The sequence below is a fragment of the Octopus bimaculoides genome, chromosome 2, assembly GCF_046866305.1.
Source record: "Octopus bimaculoides isolate indiv1 chromosome 2, ASM4686630v1, whole genome shotgun sequence".
In the NCBI taxonomy this organism is placed as follows: domain Eukaryota; kingdom Metazoa; phylum Mollusca; class Cephalopoda; order Octopoda; family Octopodidae; genus Octopus; species Octopus bimaculoides.
Genome location: NC_142929.1, coordinates 47,176,492 through 47,194,341, shown reverse-complemented (window position 1 = coordinate 47,194,341; position 17,850 = coordinate 47,176,492). Strand labels below are relative to the sequence as shown.

Sequence of the window (17,850 nt, the reverse complement as noted above, 5' to 3'; positions counted from 1 at the left end):
GTATATGTACACATAGAAGTCTATAGAAACACCTCTAGTTTATACAAAACCCTGAATATGTATACACAGACACACACATACACGTTTTCTCTCACAGATACACGTGTATATATAAAAAAAACCCATACCGGTATATTCAAACGTACATAAATTTTGTATGTTTTGGTTTTTACAAGAGTTTATCAATATTTAAAATATGCTCTAATTTAGGTTAATAAATTACGAAAGTTTAGATAAATAATTTGAATCGTAAATAATTTTAATCTTCTAACGTTTGAGGGAATAATAGTATGTTTTATTAGAACTATTTGAAGAAATTACTTATTACGGGTAAATATGATAGCGTTTAAAAAATTTTTTATTGTTATTTGAATGCAGAAAATGTATGTTTTTGCCAGTGTTTACATCTGTAAGAATGTTCTATGAAAGTATTTACCAGATTATTCTTTGAAAATAAAATGAAGAGGAGTTCTGTAACACAAATATTGCAGAATTTTCCACCCTTTTACATATGGCTTAGAAATAGAAAGAATAAGCCAGTCTAGTTTAAATTTAATGTTATTATCTTTAAGATCCCAAATTAGTTTGCTAAGGCTCGTGGAATTACGTTTGTTTCTATCTCTAAAGGATGAGAAATGGTTAGAAATTCTAGTGGATAATGGAGTAGGGGAAGAACCTACATAAAAGTGAGTATTTTTGGGAGTACTAACTTGGCATTGGTAGATAGTGTTTCTGAGTTTCGCATTTTCACTTAAAAAACTAATTCTTTTGCTATTGACTTCTGAAATAATGATTTTGTTGTTGTGACTATTACTATTATGTGTCGTGTTATTATTATTGTTCCCCATATTATTATTATTAGTGTTATTATTGTTATTTTGGTAAGGGTTAATAATGTTTGGTTCAATGTTATTACTGTTTGAACTCTCTAGTGGATGCAAAAGCCTCATATTGTGTGCAGATATTATCTGTGAGATGTTCTTCATGTTAAAGAAACTGAATCTAATCTTGTGTGTGTTTATGACTTGGGAGTAGTGAGAATGTTTAGGGAAGTTCTTATTTATAGCGTTTTGGAACTGGGATACCAAGTTTGATTTTACGCTTTTACTAAAAGGAAGAATTACCCAGACATATTTATTAAGTCCTGGTTTAGAATGTTTTCTGGTATTGTTTATAAATAGTCTTAGTTTATTATTATCGTTGAAACAAGGATTTATTTGACTGTTATTTCCCTTATTTCGTGGAAGAATGTTGAGCTTGTTTCTATCGTTAGGTAATTTATGATTGAGGTTATCTTCGTATTTATTGTTATTATTTAAATTAAAAACTGTATCATTATTACTATTGCTATTAAGAATATTATTATTATTACTACTCATATCGGTTTCATAATTAGAATCTATATAATTAACCTTTACTCTGTAACCGGCTTTTAATAAAGCTAAATTGTAAAATTCAACCTCCTTATTGAAGATGCATTCATTCGTAGAAAGATTGGATATTCTAAGTGAAATATTTTTGACCAAATTTCTCGTTACTGAATTTGGATGATTGCTGGATTTGCTGATATATTTTAGGTTAGTGGAGGGTTTGTGATATGGGAAGAATGTTTTAGTGTGTAGATCTAAAGTGACGTCCAAGAAGTTAGCTATACATGTTTCATCTTCAAATACTATACCAAAGCCCATTCTGCTAAAAAACCTAGCTAATTTATTTTTAATTTTTTGTATTTTTTGATTTGTATAATAGACAATCGTCTCTGTATAGACCACCCTTAACATTTGGGAATTGGTCTTCTAATTCGTATAGAATGTATGTGCATACTAAGTCTGCTATTTGAGCTGAATCGGAACTTCCCATAGGAATGTCAAATCCTTCTGGGGTGTCCTTACGTATCCATAGTTTTTTATTGAACTTAATTATAGAATTTCTAGCTGCTTTAATAACTTTAAATTCATCTCTAGGCATACCCGCCTTCTTGTGAGCAAACCAAAGTGCTTTGTTTAAAATAATGGAGTTAATTGAGGGATAAAAATTAGAAATGTCAAATTGGACAAATTTGGCATTGTTTTTGTTGTTAATATTGCGAAACCAGTCAACTACCTGCAAAGAATTAGACCATAAATTAAGTTTTAATTTGTTAACTAAAGTAGGAATGTATTTATCAAGTATATTTTTGCTACACACACACACACACACATATATATATGTATATATATTTACATTTGGCTTCTTTCAGCTTTTGTCTACTGAATCCACTCCAAATCTTTGGTCAGCCTATGATGCTGTGAGTTGGCACTCCGTCGCTTACGGCGTCGAGGGTTCCAGTTGATCCGATCAACGGAACAGCCTGCTCGTTAAATTAACGTGCAAGTGGCTGAGCATTCCACAGACACGCGTACCCTTAACGTAGTTCTTGGGGATATTCAGCGTGACACAGTGTGACAAGGCTGACCCCTTTGAATTACAGGCACAACAGAAACAGGAAGTAAGAGTGAGAGAAAGTTGTGGTGGAAGAGTACAGCAGGGTTCGCCACCATCCCCTGTCGGAGCCTCGTGGAGCTTTATGGCGCTTTCGCTCAATAAACACTCACAACGCCCAGTCTGGGAATCGAAACCGCGATCCTATGACCGCGAGTCCATTGCCCTAACCACTGGGCCATTGCACCTCCACCTATGGTGCTGTACACTGGCATGAAAGCCAACAACATATGACTGGGAAGCAAGCTTTTTAACAACACAGCTATGTCTGCACCTATGTTCTGGACAAATTCAACTGTTATTTCAAGAAGGTCAAACGACCACAAAGAAGCTTTCTTATTGGCTCATTAATTTTCCAGTGGAATGTTCTTTGGGGAGGTTTCAACTCAGAGAGAAAGTTTAAAAGGTTAAAAAAAGTCATTAAAAAAACAGCTAATTATTAACTTCAACGTCAAATTATTTTTAAAACTTCTCAGTTAGAACCATATTTAAAATAATATTAGTATTCTTTATTTATTTTAGTTATTTTTTATTTACCTCAAGCAGATTTTGCCATTATTTGCATCAAAAACTTTTACCTAAATAGATGGTTAGCAAATTTTGCTATATTTCCATCAGCTCATATTTTTCCCCCCCGCCACCAAACTTATTGTAATAGAAAGCAGCAAGTGTGTTAGTTATCTTTTTGCTTTCTATTATACAAGTCAGACCATTTGCAAATTACATGCATGACTGCTCAATCAAACAGGTGAAGGTTAACTAATTTCCACAGAAAGGCTCAAGGGATAAGTGGGAAAAAAAGTGCGCTGTAGCATGACATGGTGCAAGTTTCCTCTATTATCAAGTGATTTCATACATATATAGTGATTTATGTTGTTATACCGTTGTATTATATAACTTCTTAAATAATAGATGGGGAAAATGAAGAGCATTAGTACATATTTTTACCAAGAGTTGAAGCATTTAAGAGAATGGCTTGATGAAATACTTGATCATATAAGTTAATTGAGTCAGCAAACTATGTAATATCTATCTATCTGACTGTCTGTTATTCTTTTACTTTTTTACTTGTTTCAGTCATTTGACTGTGGCCATGCTGGAGTACCAGCTTATATACACACATACATAATACATACATACATACATACATATATATATATGTATATATATATATATATATATATATATATATATATATATATATATATATATATATATATCAAATAATAAGCAACACGGATTTCAAAAGTGATTGCAGTACGCACGTTTCATGCTACTTCAATTTATTTAAGTAATGTGAGCATTACCTTAAATGCAATATGAAGAGCAATCTTCAGCTGCACGAAAAAATGTAGAAAAAAAGACATATTACAAATGTGGCAACATATTAAAACCAAGTGGGAGAGAGCAGAGGAAGAATATATAAGTCCATCTTGACATAGCAGGGTCTTAGCCTGATAGACCCTGCTATGTCAAGATGGACTTATATATTCTTCCTCTGCTCTCTCCCACTTGGTTTTAATATGTTGCCACATTTGTAATATGTCTTTTTTTCTACATTTTTTCGTGCAGCTGAAGATTGCTCTTCATATTGCATTTAAGGTAATGCTCACATTACTTAAATAAATTGAAGTAGCATGAAACGTGCGTACTGCAATCACTTTTGAAATCCGTGTTGCTTATTATTTGATTTTAATCACCCATCCTTTTGGGATGTGATATTCGGGTGCCTTCGCATAAGTACCATATTCAAGCCTTGAATCTATATATATATATATATATATATATATATATAGATATATATATTAGTTGAAAAAAAATTAGAGATCTATACAAATCAAATTTTTATACATAAAAGATGGAGGTGGAAATAGCACAGATGTAAATGTAAGACATTTCAATTTAAGAAGGAATTTAATAAAATGATTTTAAAAATTATATAAAGAAAATATTACTGGTTTCGATGATGAATCCTATCTTATTAAATACCTGTAAAAATTTATAAAAAATTAAAGTAAAAACAGTTTATCTTCATCTGGGGGTCACAAACATGTCTGGAGATTTTTCGTTAAGTTTTCTTTAAATATAGTTTCGTATAGAGTTCAAAGTGTTAGAGAGTAAGAGAGGGGGTGTAGTTGTCTATTCATCATCATCATCATCATCATCATCATTTAACGTCTGCTTTCCATGCTGGCATGGGTTGGGCAGTTTGACTGAAGACTGGCAAGCCAGAAAGCTGTATCATGCTCCAATCTGATGTGGCAAAGTTTCTACAGCTGGATGCCCTTCCTAACGCCAACCACTCCGAGAGTGTACTGGGTGCTTTTTACAAGCCACTGGCAAGAGGGCCAGTGAGGTGATACTGATATCGACTACACTTGAATGGTACTTTTTATGTGTCACTGGCACAGGAGCCAGTCAGGCGGCACTGCCAATGACCATGCTTGATTGGTGCTTTTTACGTGCCATTAGCACAAGAGCCACTTAGGCAGTACTGGCATTGGCCACAACCATGATTTCACTTGACTCAACAGGTCTTCTCAAGCACAGTTTATTGCCCAATGATTGAAGGGTGCCCTTAAATGGGCCTGTTATGCTACACTGGCATAGGCTAGGGTTACAGTCATTGCCTAAAAGAAATCTTTGTGGGTTCCTTCCAAGGGAGTGACTTAAATTAAATGGGTGTTATGTCCACCTGTGTGTGAGTGTGTATTGTATTGAATGTCCTTTCAATATGTTTCAAATGTGACCAGATGTGTGTTGATGGGTGTGTATGTTGTGATGAATATCTGTTACCTGAGGGACCAAAATTTTAATTCAAAGATGGCTAAACCTTCAAAGTCAAGTCCAATCTCACCCGCAACACAGAAAACCTGATCTACATAATCACATGCAATGGTTGCCAACATAATTACATAGGTCAGACGGGTGGATTGTTACGCAACAGAATGACGACCCATCACCAACAGATCCGAGATAAAAGCACAAGGAAAATTCCTTTAAGCAGCCACATTGCAACCTGTGCAAGAATGGATTTACCAAATTTCAAAATATTTCCCCTCTACAAGTGCTCAGATTCTTTCAACCAACAACAAAAACTAAATAAAGAAAGGAAATCTATTAACAAGTATAAACCACAATTAAATATAGACTCAACCACTACCAACCAAGAAATAAGAACAGACATTTAGAAACAATTTTATACATAATGTAAAATACTTCCCATCAATTCTTAAATCTTTTTCCAATATATATGTATGTATATATATATATATATATATATATATACATATATATATATATATATATATATATATATATATATATATATATATATATATATATGTATGCCTGCACACACACACACACACAAACATACACACATACACAAACATACACACACTCACACACACATACACTCACATACACACACACAAACACATGTACATATACACACATACAAAAGAAGACATCGCAAAAAACACACTCACATGCACCTCTGCGTAGACACTCAAACACACTCACACCTCTGCACACACACTCACACACAAACGCAGATACACGCAAAAGAAAACATTGCAAAGATATATGCACACACAAACACACACACACACAAATACATACACACATACACCACACAAACACAAACAAATATACACACACACCTCTGCACACCCACACACACACACACATACGCACACACACACAAAAGAAAACATTACAAAAAAACACTCACACACATACACACAGCTGGTGACTACACACATACACACTCAAAAAAATACATCTACCTCTAAGGAAAATCCTAATTCTTTCTTCAACAAGACATTCATCACAACATACACACCCATGAACACACATCTGGTCACATTCCAAACATACTGAAAGGACATTCAACACAATACACACACACACATAAACACACTCACACATGCACACACACACACACACACACACACACACACACACACACACATACACTCACATACTCACACACAAGTGGACACAAAACCCATTCAATAAGTGCTTTTAAGTCACTCCCTTGGCAGTAACCCACAAAGATTTCTTTTAGACAATAAACAACTACACCCCCTTTCTTACTCTCTAACACTTTGAATTCTATACCAAACTATATTTAAAGAAAACATCAACGAAAACTCTCCAGACATGTTTTTGACTCTCAGACAGAAGATAAACTGTTTTTACTTCAAATTTTTATAAATTCTTACTGATATTTGATAAAATGAGTTTCGTCACTGAAACCGGTAATATTTTCTTTATATAATTTTAAAAATTATTTATTAAATTCCTTCTTAAATTGAAATGTCTTAGATTTATTTCTGTGCTATTTCCACCTCCATCTTTATATATATATATATATATATATATATATATATATATATATATATATATATATAGGCCTAATGTTCGAAGGTCATGCTTCACCACCTCATTCCATGTCTATATATATATACATAAAAAACACCTTTTTGAGCGTGGCCGTTGCCAGTACCGTGTGACTGGCCCTTGTGCCGGTGGCATGTAAAAGTACCCACTACACTCTCGGAGTGGTTGGTGTTAGGAAGGGCATCCAGCTGTAGAAACTCTGCCAGATCAGATTGGAACCTGGTGCAGCCTTCTGGCTTGCCAGTCCTCAGTCAAATCGTCCAACCCATGCTAGCATGGAAAGCGGACGTTAAACGATGATGATGATGATATATATATATATATATATATATATATATATATATATATATATATATGATATATTGTGTGTGTGTGTGTGAAACTAACTGATTATCTGTATATTTATCTATTTATCTCTCTATCACTCTCTCTCCGGCCTCTCTGTCTACGTGCATATGTGTGTGTGTATAAAATTACACACACACGCATGCACGCACACATACATGCATGCAAACACACACACACACACACACACACACATATATATACATACAACTATTCATCCATCCATTCACACAACCATCTATTTTATTTATTTATTTGCTGTATCTATATAAATATTTATATTTATATGAATACTGACACTTTAATGTCTATCATAATTGCATGTCATTGAATATTACTGCAGATGCTGCTATCAATATCAACCACATGAATATCCTCCTGCTCTCAGTTTAGCTACTTCTTCCCAGCCATACCACCTCCCTTACTCCCTCTATCATCATCATCATTGTCATGACAACAGTAGTAACAAGACCAATATTGCTATCTGAAATGACACCTGGGAGTCTCTATGAAGTCACTGCACCAGCTAAAAATGACAGCCAAATTTTCCTCAGATTATACCAAGCTATTTATTAAAAGCAAAGGACAAATGTGTAATGTAGTCTTGATTCTGCATAGCTTGAATTCAGGATGAGATGGCCATGGCAGGAATGCTTTGAATGTAGGTTTGTTCGATAATGGTTGATCTGGGGTTAATCAAGCGGGTGACTAATTGGCAGCTTCCTTAGAACTCATCAACATCATATGCTTTTGTGTGTGTATGTGTGCCTCTGTGTGTGTATGTGTATGTGTGTGCATGTGTGTGCGTGTGCTTGTATGTCTGCATGTGTGTGAGGGTGTATGCGTATGTATGTGTGTGCATTTGTATGTGTGTTTGCACTCGTGTGGGTGTATGCCTCTGTATGAGTGTGTGCTTGTGTGTATGTTTGCGTGATTGTATGCTTGTGTTTGTGTTGTGTATGTGTGCTTGTATGTGTGTATGCATATGTGTTTGCATATGTGTTTGCATATGTGTGGGTGTATGGTTGTATACATGTGTGTGTGTGTATGTATGTGTGAGTGCTTGTATGTGTTTTTGTGTGCATAGGTGTATCCCTGTGTGGGTGTGCACACATGTGTGGGTGTGCTCACATGTGTGTGGGTGTGAATGTGTGTGTGTGTGTGTGTGTGCCTGCACGTGTATGTGTGTGTGTGTGTGTGCATTGACAGATAACTTCAATAAAGCTGTTGATACACAGAAAAATAAAAGTGCTGAGATGCGCCAAACCCTGATATGCAGCCAAGTTAATAGAATATATTGAAGGAGAAACATTTGCACCAAGATATAACAGACATGATTGAGTATTTCACTCATGTTAAGGACAACAAAGAGTTCTTTTGCCAAAATGCTTTATGACATGACAATGTTTGCATTAATTTTTCCTGTTTTTTAAAGAAAAAGAATAATGAGAAAGCAAACTACAATATTTCTTTAAAAATCTTACACACTGTTTTTGTCAAAGTGTTCTCTAACCTTCTTTATAAAATGTACTATAACCCTCTTTTTATGATGTACTACAGGTTTTTCTAAAGTGTTTTATAACATTTCTGTAAGAATGTGCAGCCAACACTCGAGTGAAATTCCTCTCTCTCCCCTTTATTATAATATATGCTTTCAAATGCAGCAGGTAACTCTGATTGGTTGGTATTGGCACAATTTGTCTCTTACTCTGTTGCGCCAATACCAACTAATCAGAGTAGTGGACACAACAGGGTCCAAATAACAGCCAAAGGTTAGCTGTTACCTGCTGCATTTGAAAGTATGTATTTATAATAAAGGGGAGAGAGGAATTTCACTTGAGTGTTCATTACAAATGTAATATAACAATTTTTAACCTTCATAGCCTTGATAAAAAGCTTCTTTTTAAAGTGTTCTATTATGCAACAAGCAAAATTGCTCGTTCTAAAATTTTTCTAAGAGATCAACGCAGTAGTTGTACTGACAAGTCATATTCGTAGCAACTTTAACATGGCTATCTGTTTGAGTAGACTCTACTGCGATTTGTTAACCCCAAAAGAACATTATGGTTAAAAAATTGCAGTAGAGTCCACTCAAATGGACAGCTATGTTACAGTGACTACAAATATTACTTGTACTATTATGGCTTTCTTTTTAAGCCTTCTTTTTAAAGGGCACTGCTGCATCCATTTTAAATTGTATTATACCCTTCTTTTTAAAGTGTTATGTAATCTTTTTCCATTCTTAATTTCCAAGTGTACTTCAGTTTTACTAAAATGAACTGTAATCTATTTAAAGTGTGCTGTAGCCTTCATTTTAAAAAAATACTATAATCTTGTTTTTAACCCTTTAGCATTCAAATTATTCTGTTAAACGTAAGGCATATTTATTCACATTGATTTGAATTAATAATGCATTATATCGTAGCTGTGAGATTTTGATGATGTAATTGTTTATTTTTAGAATGGCATTGTAGGGTATGTGTGCAAGACCAGATCTGGCCATTTTGAACATAAAACAGGTTGAACATAATGGGCTGGATATAGTCAGTTTAAATGCTAAAAGGTTAAAACATAAAACCACCATCTTTTCAAAGTGTATTTTGAAGTATTTTGTGACATGGTGTATAATAACTTTCTTTTTTAAAGTATACTATAGCCTTCTTTATGAAGTCTGTTATAACCTACTTAGTAAGGTGTATTTTCTTATAGTTATTGCAGTCATTTTTCTTTTTGTCTTTCTTTAAAGCCATTTTTAATTGACGGATTCAAGTTTGATTTCCGCATATATGTCCTTCTAACATCCTGTGACCCTCTCCGGATATTTGTCTTTAAAGACGGTCTCACACGGTTTGCCACCTGCAGATATTGTGAACCTAATACCAGTAACATTGTAAGTTCTATTGTACTTCATTCTTTTTACTTCATCATATTTTAATTCCAATGTAGAATAAATGAAATCTTTTTTGTCAAGTAGGATTGAGTAATCTGCTACATCCAACTATTTTTAAGACAGATTGGTAAAAGTTTGTGAAAGTCAACAGTATACTGGAGCAGAAGTTGTCATGTTTGGTTGAAGTTTAACTTGCATTCTTCTAGTATGACCACTAAGCGAATTTGCAAACATAGGATGGTCATAGCTTGGCTGCTTTGATCATGTTTGTTTGGCCAGAGCTGACTTGGTAATTCTTTTAATTTTGGTCATTCCTTTAGATCTACTAGAACTAATCAAAATTTCTCAATGGTCTCTGTTACAACTTTGGAATCAATCTCTGTATTTGATAACAGTAATCATTATTCCTGCTTTGACCAGAATCTAGTTCTTTTTTTATTTATTATCCATACTAGAACCTTGATTCCAACAAATCCTTACATTGTAGTTCAGTTTCTACACTGTACACTGACTATTGTTGGTATTAACTATAGTTGGTCATGCAAATGACAATATACATATACAGGGTTATTCAAAAAGAATGAACCGATTTCATTACGCAATATTTTAATAAGGAAAAGCAATAGAAAACTCCAGCTAAGTCACAAGTATTTACTCACAATCAACTTTTATTTCCTGTCTTACAAGTGTTTAATGTGGCCACCAGCAGCAGCACGGTCAACATCAATGCGATAAGAGAATTCCTCCCAGACACGTATCGGCATATCACGATCCACTGAGTACTTCTTTGGCTGTCTGGTTGAATGCATTATCAAAGTTTTTCCATTTCCCTTCTATGTCAATATCTTCTGGAATTGCCTCAAGCAAAATCAAATTTATTCTTTAGTTCCATAATGAACATGCTTTTGATATGCTGATACGCATCTAGGAGGAATTCTCTTATTGCATTGATGTTGCCCACACTGCAGGTGATGGCCACATTGAACACTTGTAAAACAGGAAATAAAAAGTTGATTGTGAGTAAATACTTGTGACTTAGCTGGAGTTTTCTATTGCTTTTCCTCATTAAAATATTGTGGGTTCCGTAGTTGCTTTTACCAGTTATTAATGCTGGCTAACCTCAGTGAGTGTATAAAAACTCCAGTTAGTTTTATTTACTAACAAACATACTTAAAGAAACCTGATACTAAGCTTTAATACTACCACTCACCATTTAAGGATGGCTTATGTCTGCAGACTGCTAAAATGCATTGGACAGCTAGTCATTTTGTTTTTAACCAGCAGAGATGAAATGGTCAGGATCTAGGTTATTTTTAGAACAATGACAACACCACATGTATGATAGATTTCGGCTGGACTTGTATTTAATTTAGATTCTATCTGAACAATGCAGTTGACTCCACCCCAAAGAAGCAACAATTAACAATAAATGCACATAAAGATGCAAATTTTGCAGTGTGCATTAATTGCTACAGAAACATATGCAAGTGCAGAAATAAAAAGAAGTAATTAACTGCTGAATAAAACTTGATATAAATCTCTGTTCTTCTTAATTATATTTTCATCATATATATATATATATATATAGAGAGAGAGAGAGAGAGAGATATATATATATATATGAGGTGGTAACAAAAAGTTCCTGGACCAGTTATGTTTAATTAAAAATAACTCATTTACCTTAAGTTTTAGCATCATCTCTTTTGAAATGGTCACCTTGAGCAGCAATACGCTGGTCCCAACATTCCTGCCACTTTTGGAATCCGGTTGGGAAGTCATTTTTCATAAGCAAGTCAAGGACCTTCAGTGATTTGCTCTTGATCTCAACAACGGTGTTAAAATGGTGACCTTTGAGCTGCATATGCATCTTGGGGAAGAGATGGAAGTTTGCAGGTACTAAGTATGGTGAATATACAGGAAGTGATACTATATTGTTTTTGATGAGAAACTCTCAAGTGAGGAGAGCTTGGTGACAGGGTGCGTTGTTGTTGTGAAGAATCCAATTCCTTGCACTCCACAGATCCAGTCACTTTCCCTGAATGTCCTCCCTCAAATGCTTCAAAGTGTCATTGATTGCCCTCCAGCAATTTTCATGCATAAGCTGATGAATCGTCTCCACATTTCCGGGGGTGACACTCATGGCAGGTCTTCCAAATCGCTCATCGTCTTCCAGAGGTGTTCTTCTATTTTTGAAGTGCCTGTGCCACTCAAAACATTGTATACGACCCATTACCTTGTTGCCATAAGCATGCCAGAGCATGCTGAAAGTTGTTCTCCTGTGACATATACAACAGCAACTAGCACGTTTTCATTTGAATCTGCTTATGCATGCAAGTCATAGTTTTAGATTAAAACCGTTCATCAATATTTCATGTTAGTTTATATTCCAAACACTATCTGAATAAAAAGAAAACTGTTTTACTAATCTTTTATTACTTGGAAAATGAACGAAACAAAGGCTGTGTATTTCAAAAGAAATATGGTTGGAAAAGGGTTAAAGAACATGAAATTTCTGCTATGTATTTACTCCGTAATTATCTCTTATTACTACTACTACTACTACTACTACTACTACTACTACTAATAATAATAATAATAATAATAATAATAATAGTAATAATAATAAAAATAATAATAATAATAATAATAATAGTAATAATAATAGTAATAATAATAATAATAATAATAATAATAATAATAATAGTAATAATAATAATAAAAATAATAATAATAATACCAGCACCACTGCTGCCACCACCACCACCATTCTGACTAAGTGTGTTGTTTAGTCCACAAGTCACCTCTTAGCTGAATGAACAGTTCCATAATCAGAGGTAATCCTGTCATGATCATCACATCTTATGTTCAAGCATTGTGTCAAGAACTACTTTATTCAATCTTCTTTTTTTTCTTCTTCTTTTTTCTTCTTCTTTTTTTTTCTTAAAATGAGAAGGTGTAATATGAAGGAGTTTTGGTGAAAAAATACTTTCAGATATTTAGTTATGTTCTGTCTACATCCGTTTTGCACCCAGATTTCTTAAAGAAAAGAAAGAATACATTAGGTTATGTAATATTTCATAACCATAAAAAAAAGACAGGATGATAATGGCTGGAATTCTTTTGATCATTGTTCTGCTCAATCAGGGTTGACCTGGGGCTAAAAAAACAAGAACAGCAATGAACAGGAATTTTGAAGTAATCACATTCTAAATGTACGTTCTGTTAGTAGTTTCATATGAAGTATCTAAAATTATATAAAATAAAAACAAATTGATTGCAATTGAACTATTTGTAAAAGAGTATGTTCAGCCTTTAGTAGAGAAATAAGGGCTTACCTACACAGCTAAGTAATTTTACATCTCGTAAATTTAATGAGATTTAATGAGAAATTTGCCATGGATTTCTTATGGAACATCTTTGTTCTTCTAGAAAGATAAAAACCAATAAGGTATAGGTTAAATTAGTCTTTATTCTAGCATACCTTTCAAAGACTATTTGGAAATTTGGATTTAGCTTAGAAAGAGGTTGGTACTTGCAGATTATTGGAAGAAGGAAAAAAAAATGTGCAGCCTTTGATATATAGAGAAGAGATAAATCTGTGTAACTAAGAATACAGACAGGGCCTGTAATAATAATCCTTCAGATAAATTAGAGAGGTTTGAAGGTAGAGAGAAAACCTTAAATTGGCATAATGGTGTTTGATGAGGATTTTGCTAATGGATGCAACTATATTTCAGTAGTTTTGTAAGAAGTCAATTTACCAGTTCAAAAGGTTTGCATTTATTCTCTTTGAGGAGAGTCTCATGAGGAATTTTTGGTACCGTAATTTCTCAAAATGTGAATGTTACACACACATATATTTACAAGCTTTGATTCCATCTTCAACCCACTTTATACTTTAAGTATGAAATAGAAATGTCTAATTGGAATCATAAATAAAATTGCTTTATTTCTTTTTCTTATTTGTAACTATTGTTCCATTTATACTTTATTACATAATACCAACTTACATTCCCCACCATTTCATCTCACTCTCATTCTGTATCTATCTATCTATCTATCTATCTATCTATCTATCTATATATATATATATATATATATATATATATATATATATATATATATCCATCTGTCTCTCTCTCTCTTTCTCCTTCTCATTCTCATTTATTTCCCCTGTTTACTTTTATTTTTCCCTGTCTGTCTCTCTTTCCATCGTTGGTTTATTTTTGCCTCTTATCTGTTGTTTTACATAATTATATCCTGTCCAAACTTTACCTCATGGCTATTTCTCTCATTATCCTTTTCTCCTCCATGTTCCCAAACAATCCGCTTACACTCTCTTTCTTAACATCTTCCATTTCCAGGATAATGTCTACATGCATCTCACTAACTACTCAATCAATAAACACAGTGAAGATTTTGTCCGAGATGACAATGCTGGCAGCAAAAGGTAAGTAGAAAAATCATTACTGCTCAATTATATGATAACAGGAATTTTCTCCTAATTATATCCTTAGATGTATTTTGTGTACATGTGCATGTGTGTATGTGTCTGTGTGTGAGTGCATGTGCATGCGGGAATTATCTTTAGAATTTTCTTCATGGAACCAACCGCTACCATATATTGTTTACTCTTCCCTTCATTAAATCGTTATGATTGCAATGCATTAAAAAAAAAAAAAAATAGGATGCTTTTATTTTCTTTACAAATGTTCATTTTTGATAACATGCAAGACAATTCTGGTAATAGTATTTTTCATCTTTTAGTTATATTTAGCTGCCTTCATCTTTACATGTGCATGTATATGAGAAAGTATCAGTTTTACTGATGAGGATGAGTAAGGAGAATGGGTGTTGCTTACTTGGTGGCGTCCTTGGGGTTGTATACGGTGACCAGGGTAGATGATATCAGTCAACATTGTCATTAGTTAATTAGACAAGATGCAAGAAAGCTGAAAGGTATTATATTTAAAACCAATTTGAAAGCAGTAAACATATAAAACAGCCTGTTGTGCTGACACTGTCAAATTATACCAACGTGACAAAATCTCTTTACATTAAATCAATTAGATGGCAAACTGGCAGAATTGTTAATGCATCAGAAAAATTGCTTTCTTCTGGTTGTTAACATTCTAAGTTCAAATCCCACCAGGATCAACTTTGCATTTCATCTTCATGGGGTTGGTTGGGATGGGTGTGGGTGGTGCAGTTCAGTGAAATAAATTCTCAGTCAAGCACTGGGATCATTATAATCAACTGACTGCCCTCCACCCCTGAAATTGCTGGCCTTGTGCCAAACTGTGAAACAATTACTATCATTCATTCAATAACTGGCACTCCATGGGTTTCTATGACAAGGGTTCCAGTTTATCCAATCAATGGAACCGCCTGCTTGTGAAATTAACATGCAAGTGGCTGAACACTCCGCAAACACGTGTAACCTTAACGTACTTCTCAGGGAGATTCAGCAGGATACAGAATGTGATTAGGCCGGCCCTTTGAAATACAGGTACTACTCATTTTTACCAGCTGAGTGGACTAAAAAGCAGTGACAGAATTGCTGCTGTAGCAGTTGAAATGCCTTCTCAGTATTCAGTTATACTCCTTTACATCCATTTGGTTTTCATTCTCCCAGGATTGATGAAGTAGACTGCCTATCACTGAGGATACATAATCTATATCTCTTCCTTACTATTTTTGACCTTGTCACTTATTTAGAAATTATTATTATTATTATTATTATTATTATTATTATTATTATTATTATTATTATTAGTGAGTCAAGTGTGATGTCTTGACAGGTTTCCTAGGGGAACAAAGAAAATGTTTTGTGGTATTAAGTTACATCCTCTTATATTTTGAATTTAAATCTCATTGAGGAAAACTCTGCTTTTCCTTCTTCAGAGTTTGCTAAAATAGACTTCCAGATTGATATAACTAACCACTGTCATTACTACTGAGACCTTATGTTGAGTTGGGATATTATCGTTGTTGTTGTTGTTATTATTATTATTATTATTATTATTATTATTATTTTATGTTTGACTTTTGTTTTGCATTTGTACAAGTTGGATCCAAGTCTCACCCAGAGACCTCAAGAGACAACAAGTTAGAAGTTCATGTAGGTGTTATGCCTAGGGTACCAGGATTTGTACAGTTTTGTTCAAGTGAATGTTTAAGAAACCATAAGAAAATTATGTGTTTGTTTTAAAATTTGAGATCACATAGACAGTATTTTACGTATGATATGGGCAGTTCCCATGAGCACTATCTTTTGAACTTCAGCCATTTTGGGGTTTCCTGGTATCTGAGCTAGGTAGTAATCAGCCCGTTTCGCTGTCATTATCATTATTATTATTATTATTATTATTATTATTATTATTATTATTATTATTATTATTATTATTATTATTATTATTATTATTATTATTATTATTATTATTATTATTATTATTATTATTATTATTATTATTATTATTATTATTATTATTATTATTATTATTATTATTATTATTATTATTATTATTATTATTATTATTATTATTATTATTATTATTATTATTATTATTATTATTATTATTATTATTATTATTATTATTATTATTATTATTATTATTATTATTATTATTATTATATTATTATATTATTATTATTATTATTATTATTATTATTATTATTATTATTATTATTATTATTATTATTATTATTATTATTATTATTATTATTATTATTATATTATTATTATTATTATTATTATTATTATTATTATTATTATTATATTATTATTATTATTATTATTATTATTATTATTATTATTATTATTATTATTATTATTATTATTATTATTATTATTATTATTATTATTATTATTATTATTATTATTATTATTATATTATTATTATTATATTATTATTATTATTATTATTATATTATTATTATTATTATTATTATATTATTATTATTATTATTATTATTATTATTATTATTATTATTATTATTATTATTATTATTATTATTATTATTATTATTATTATTATTATATTATTATTATTATTATATTATTATTATTATTATTATTATTATTATTATTATTATTATTATTATTATTATTATATTATTATTATTATTATTATTATATTATTATTATTATATTATTATTATTATTATTATTATTTATTATTATTATTATTATTATTATTATTATTATTATTATTATTATTATATTATTATTATAATATTAATTAATTATTATTATTATTATTATTATTATTATTATTATTATTATTATTATTATTATTATTATTATTATTATTATTATTATTATTATTATTATTATTATTATTATTATTATTATTATTATTATTATTATTATTATTATTATTATTATTATTATTATTATTATTATTATTATTATTATTATTATTATTATTATTATTATTATTATTATTATTATTATTATTATTATTATTATTATTATTATTATTATTATTATTATTATTATTATTATTATTATTATTATTATTATTATTATTATTATTATTATTATTATTATTATTATTATTATTATTATTATTATTATTATTATTATTATTATTATTATTATTATTATTATTATTATTATTATTATTATTATTATTATTATTATTATTATTATTATTATTATTATTATTATTATTATTATTATTATTATTATTATTATTATTATTATTATTATTATTATTATTATT

General features: G+C 31.3%; 1 protein-coding gene across 7 annotated transcripts in view; it reads left to right on the top strand.

Moving 5' to 3' along the window:
- The window catches only part of LOC106875928 (tubulin polyglutamylase ttll6), a 420,072-nt gene that overhangs the window by 295,616 nt on the left and 106,606 nt on the right, over positions 1–17,850 (top strand). For all 7 annotated transcript variants that reach the window (XM_014924244.3, XM_089344881.1, XM_014924246.3 and 4 more), the window contains 2 exons: positions 9,980–10,123; positions 14,488–14,573. In XM_014924244.3, the coding sequence (XP_014779730.1) occupies positions 9,980–10,123; positions 14,488–14,573 (230 nt within the window). The remainder of the gene's footprint in view (positions 1–9,979; positions 10,124–14,487; positions 14,574–17,850) is intronic.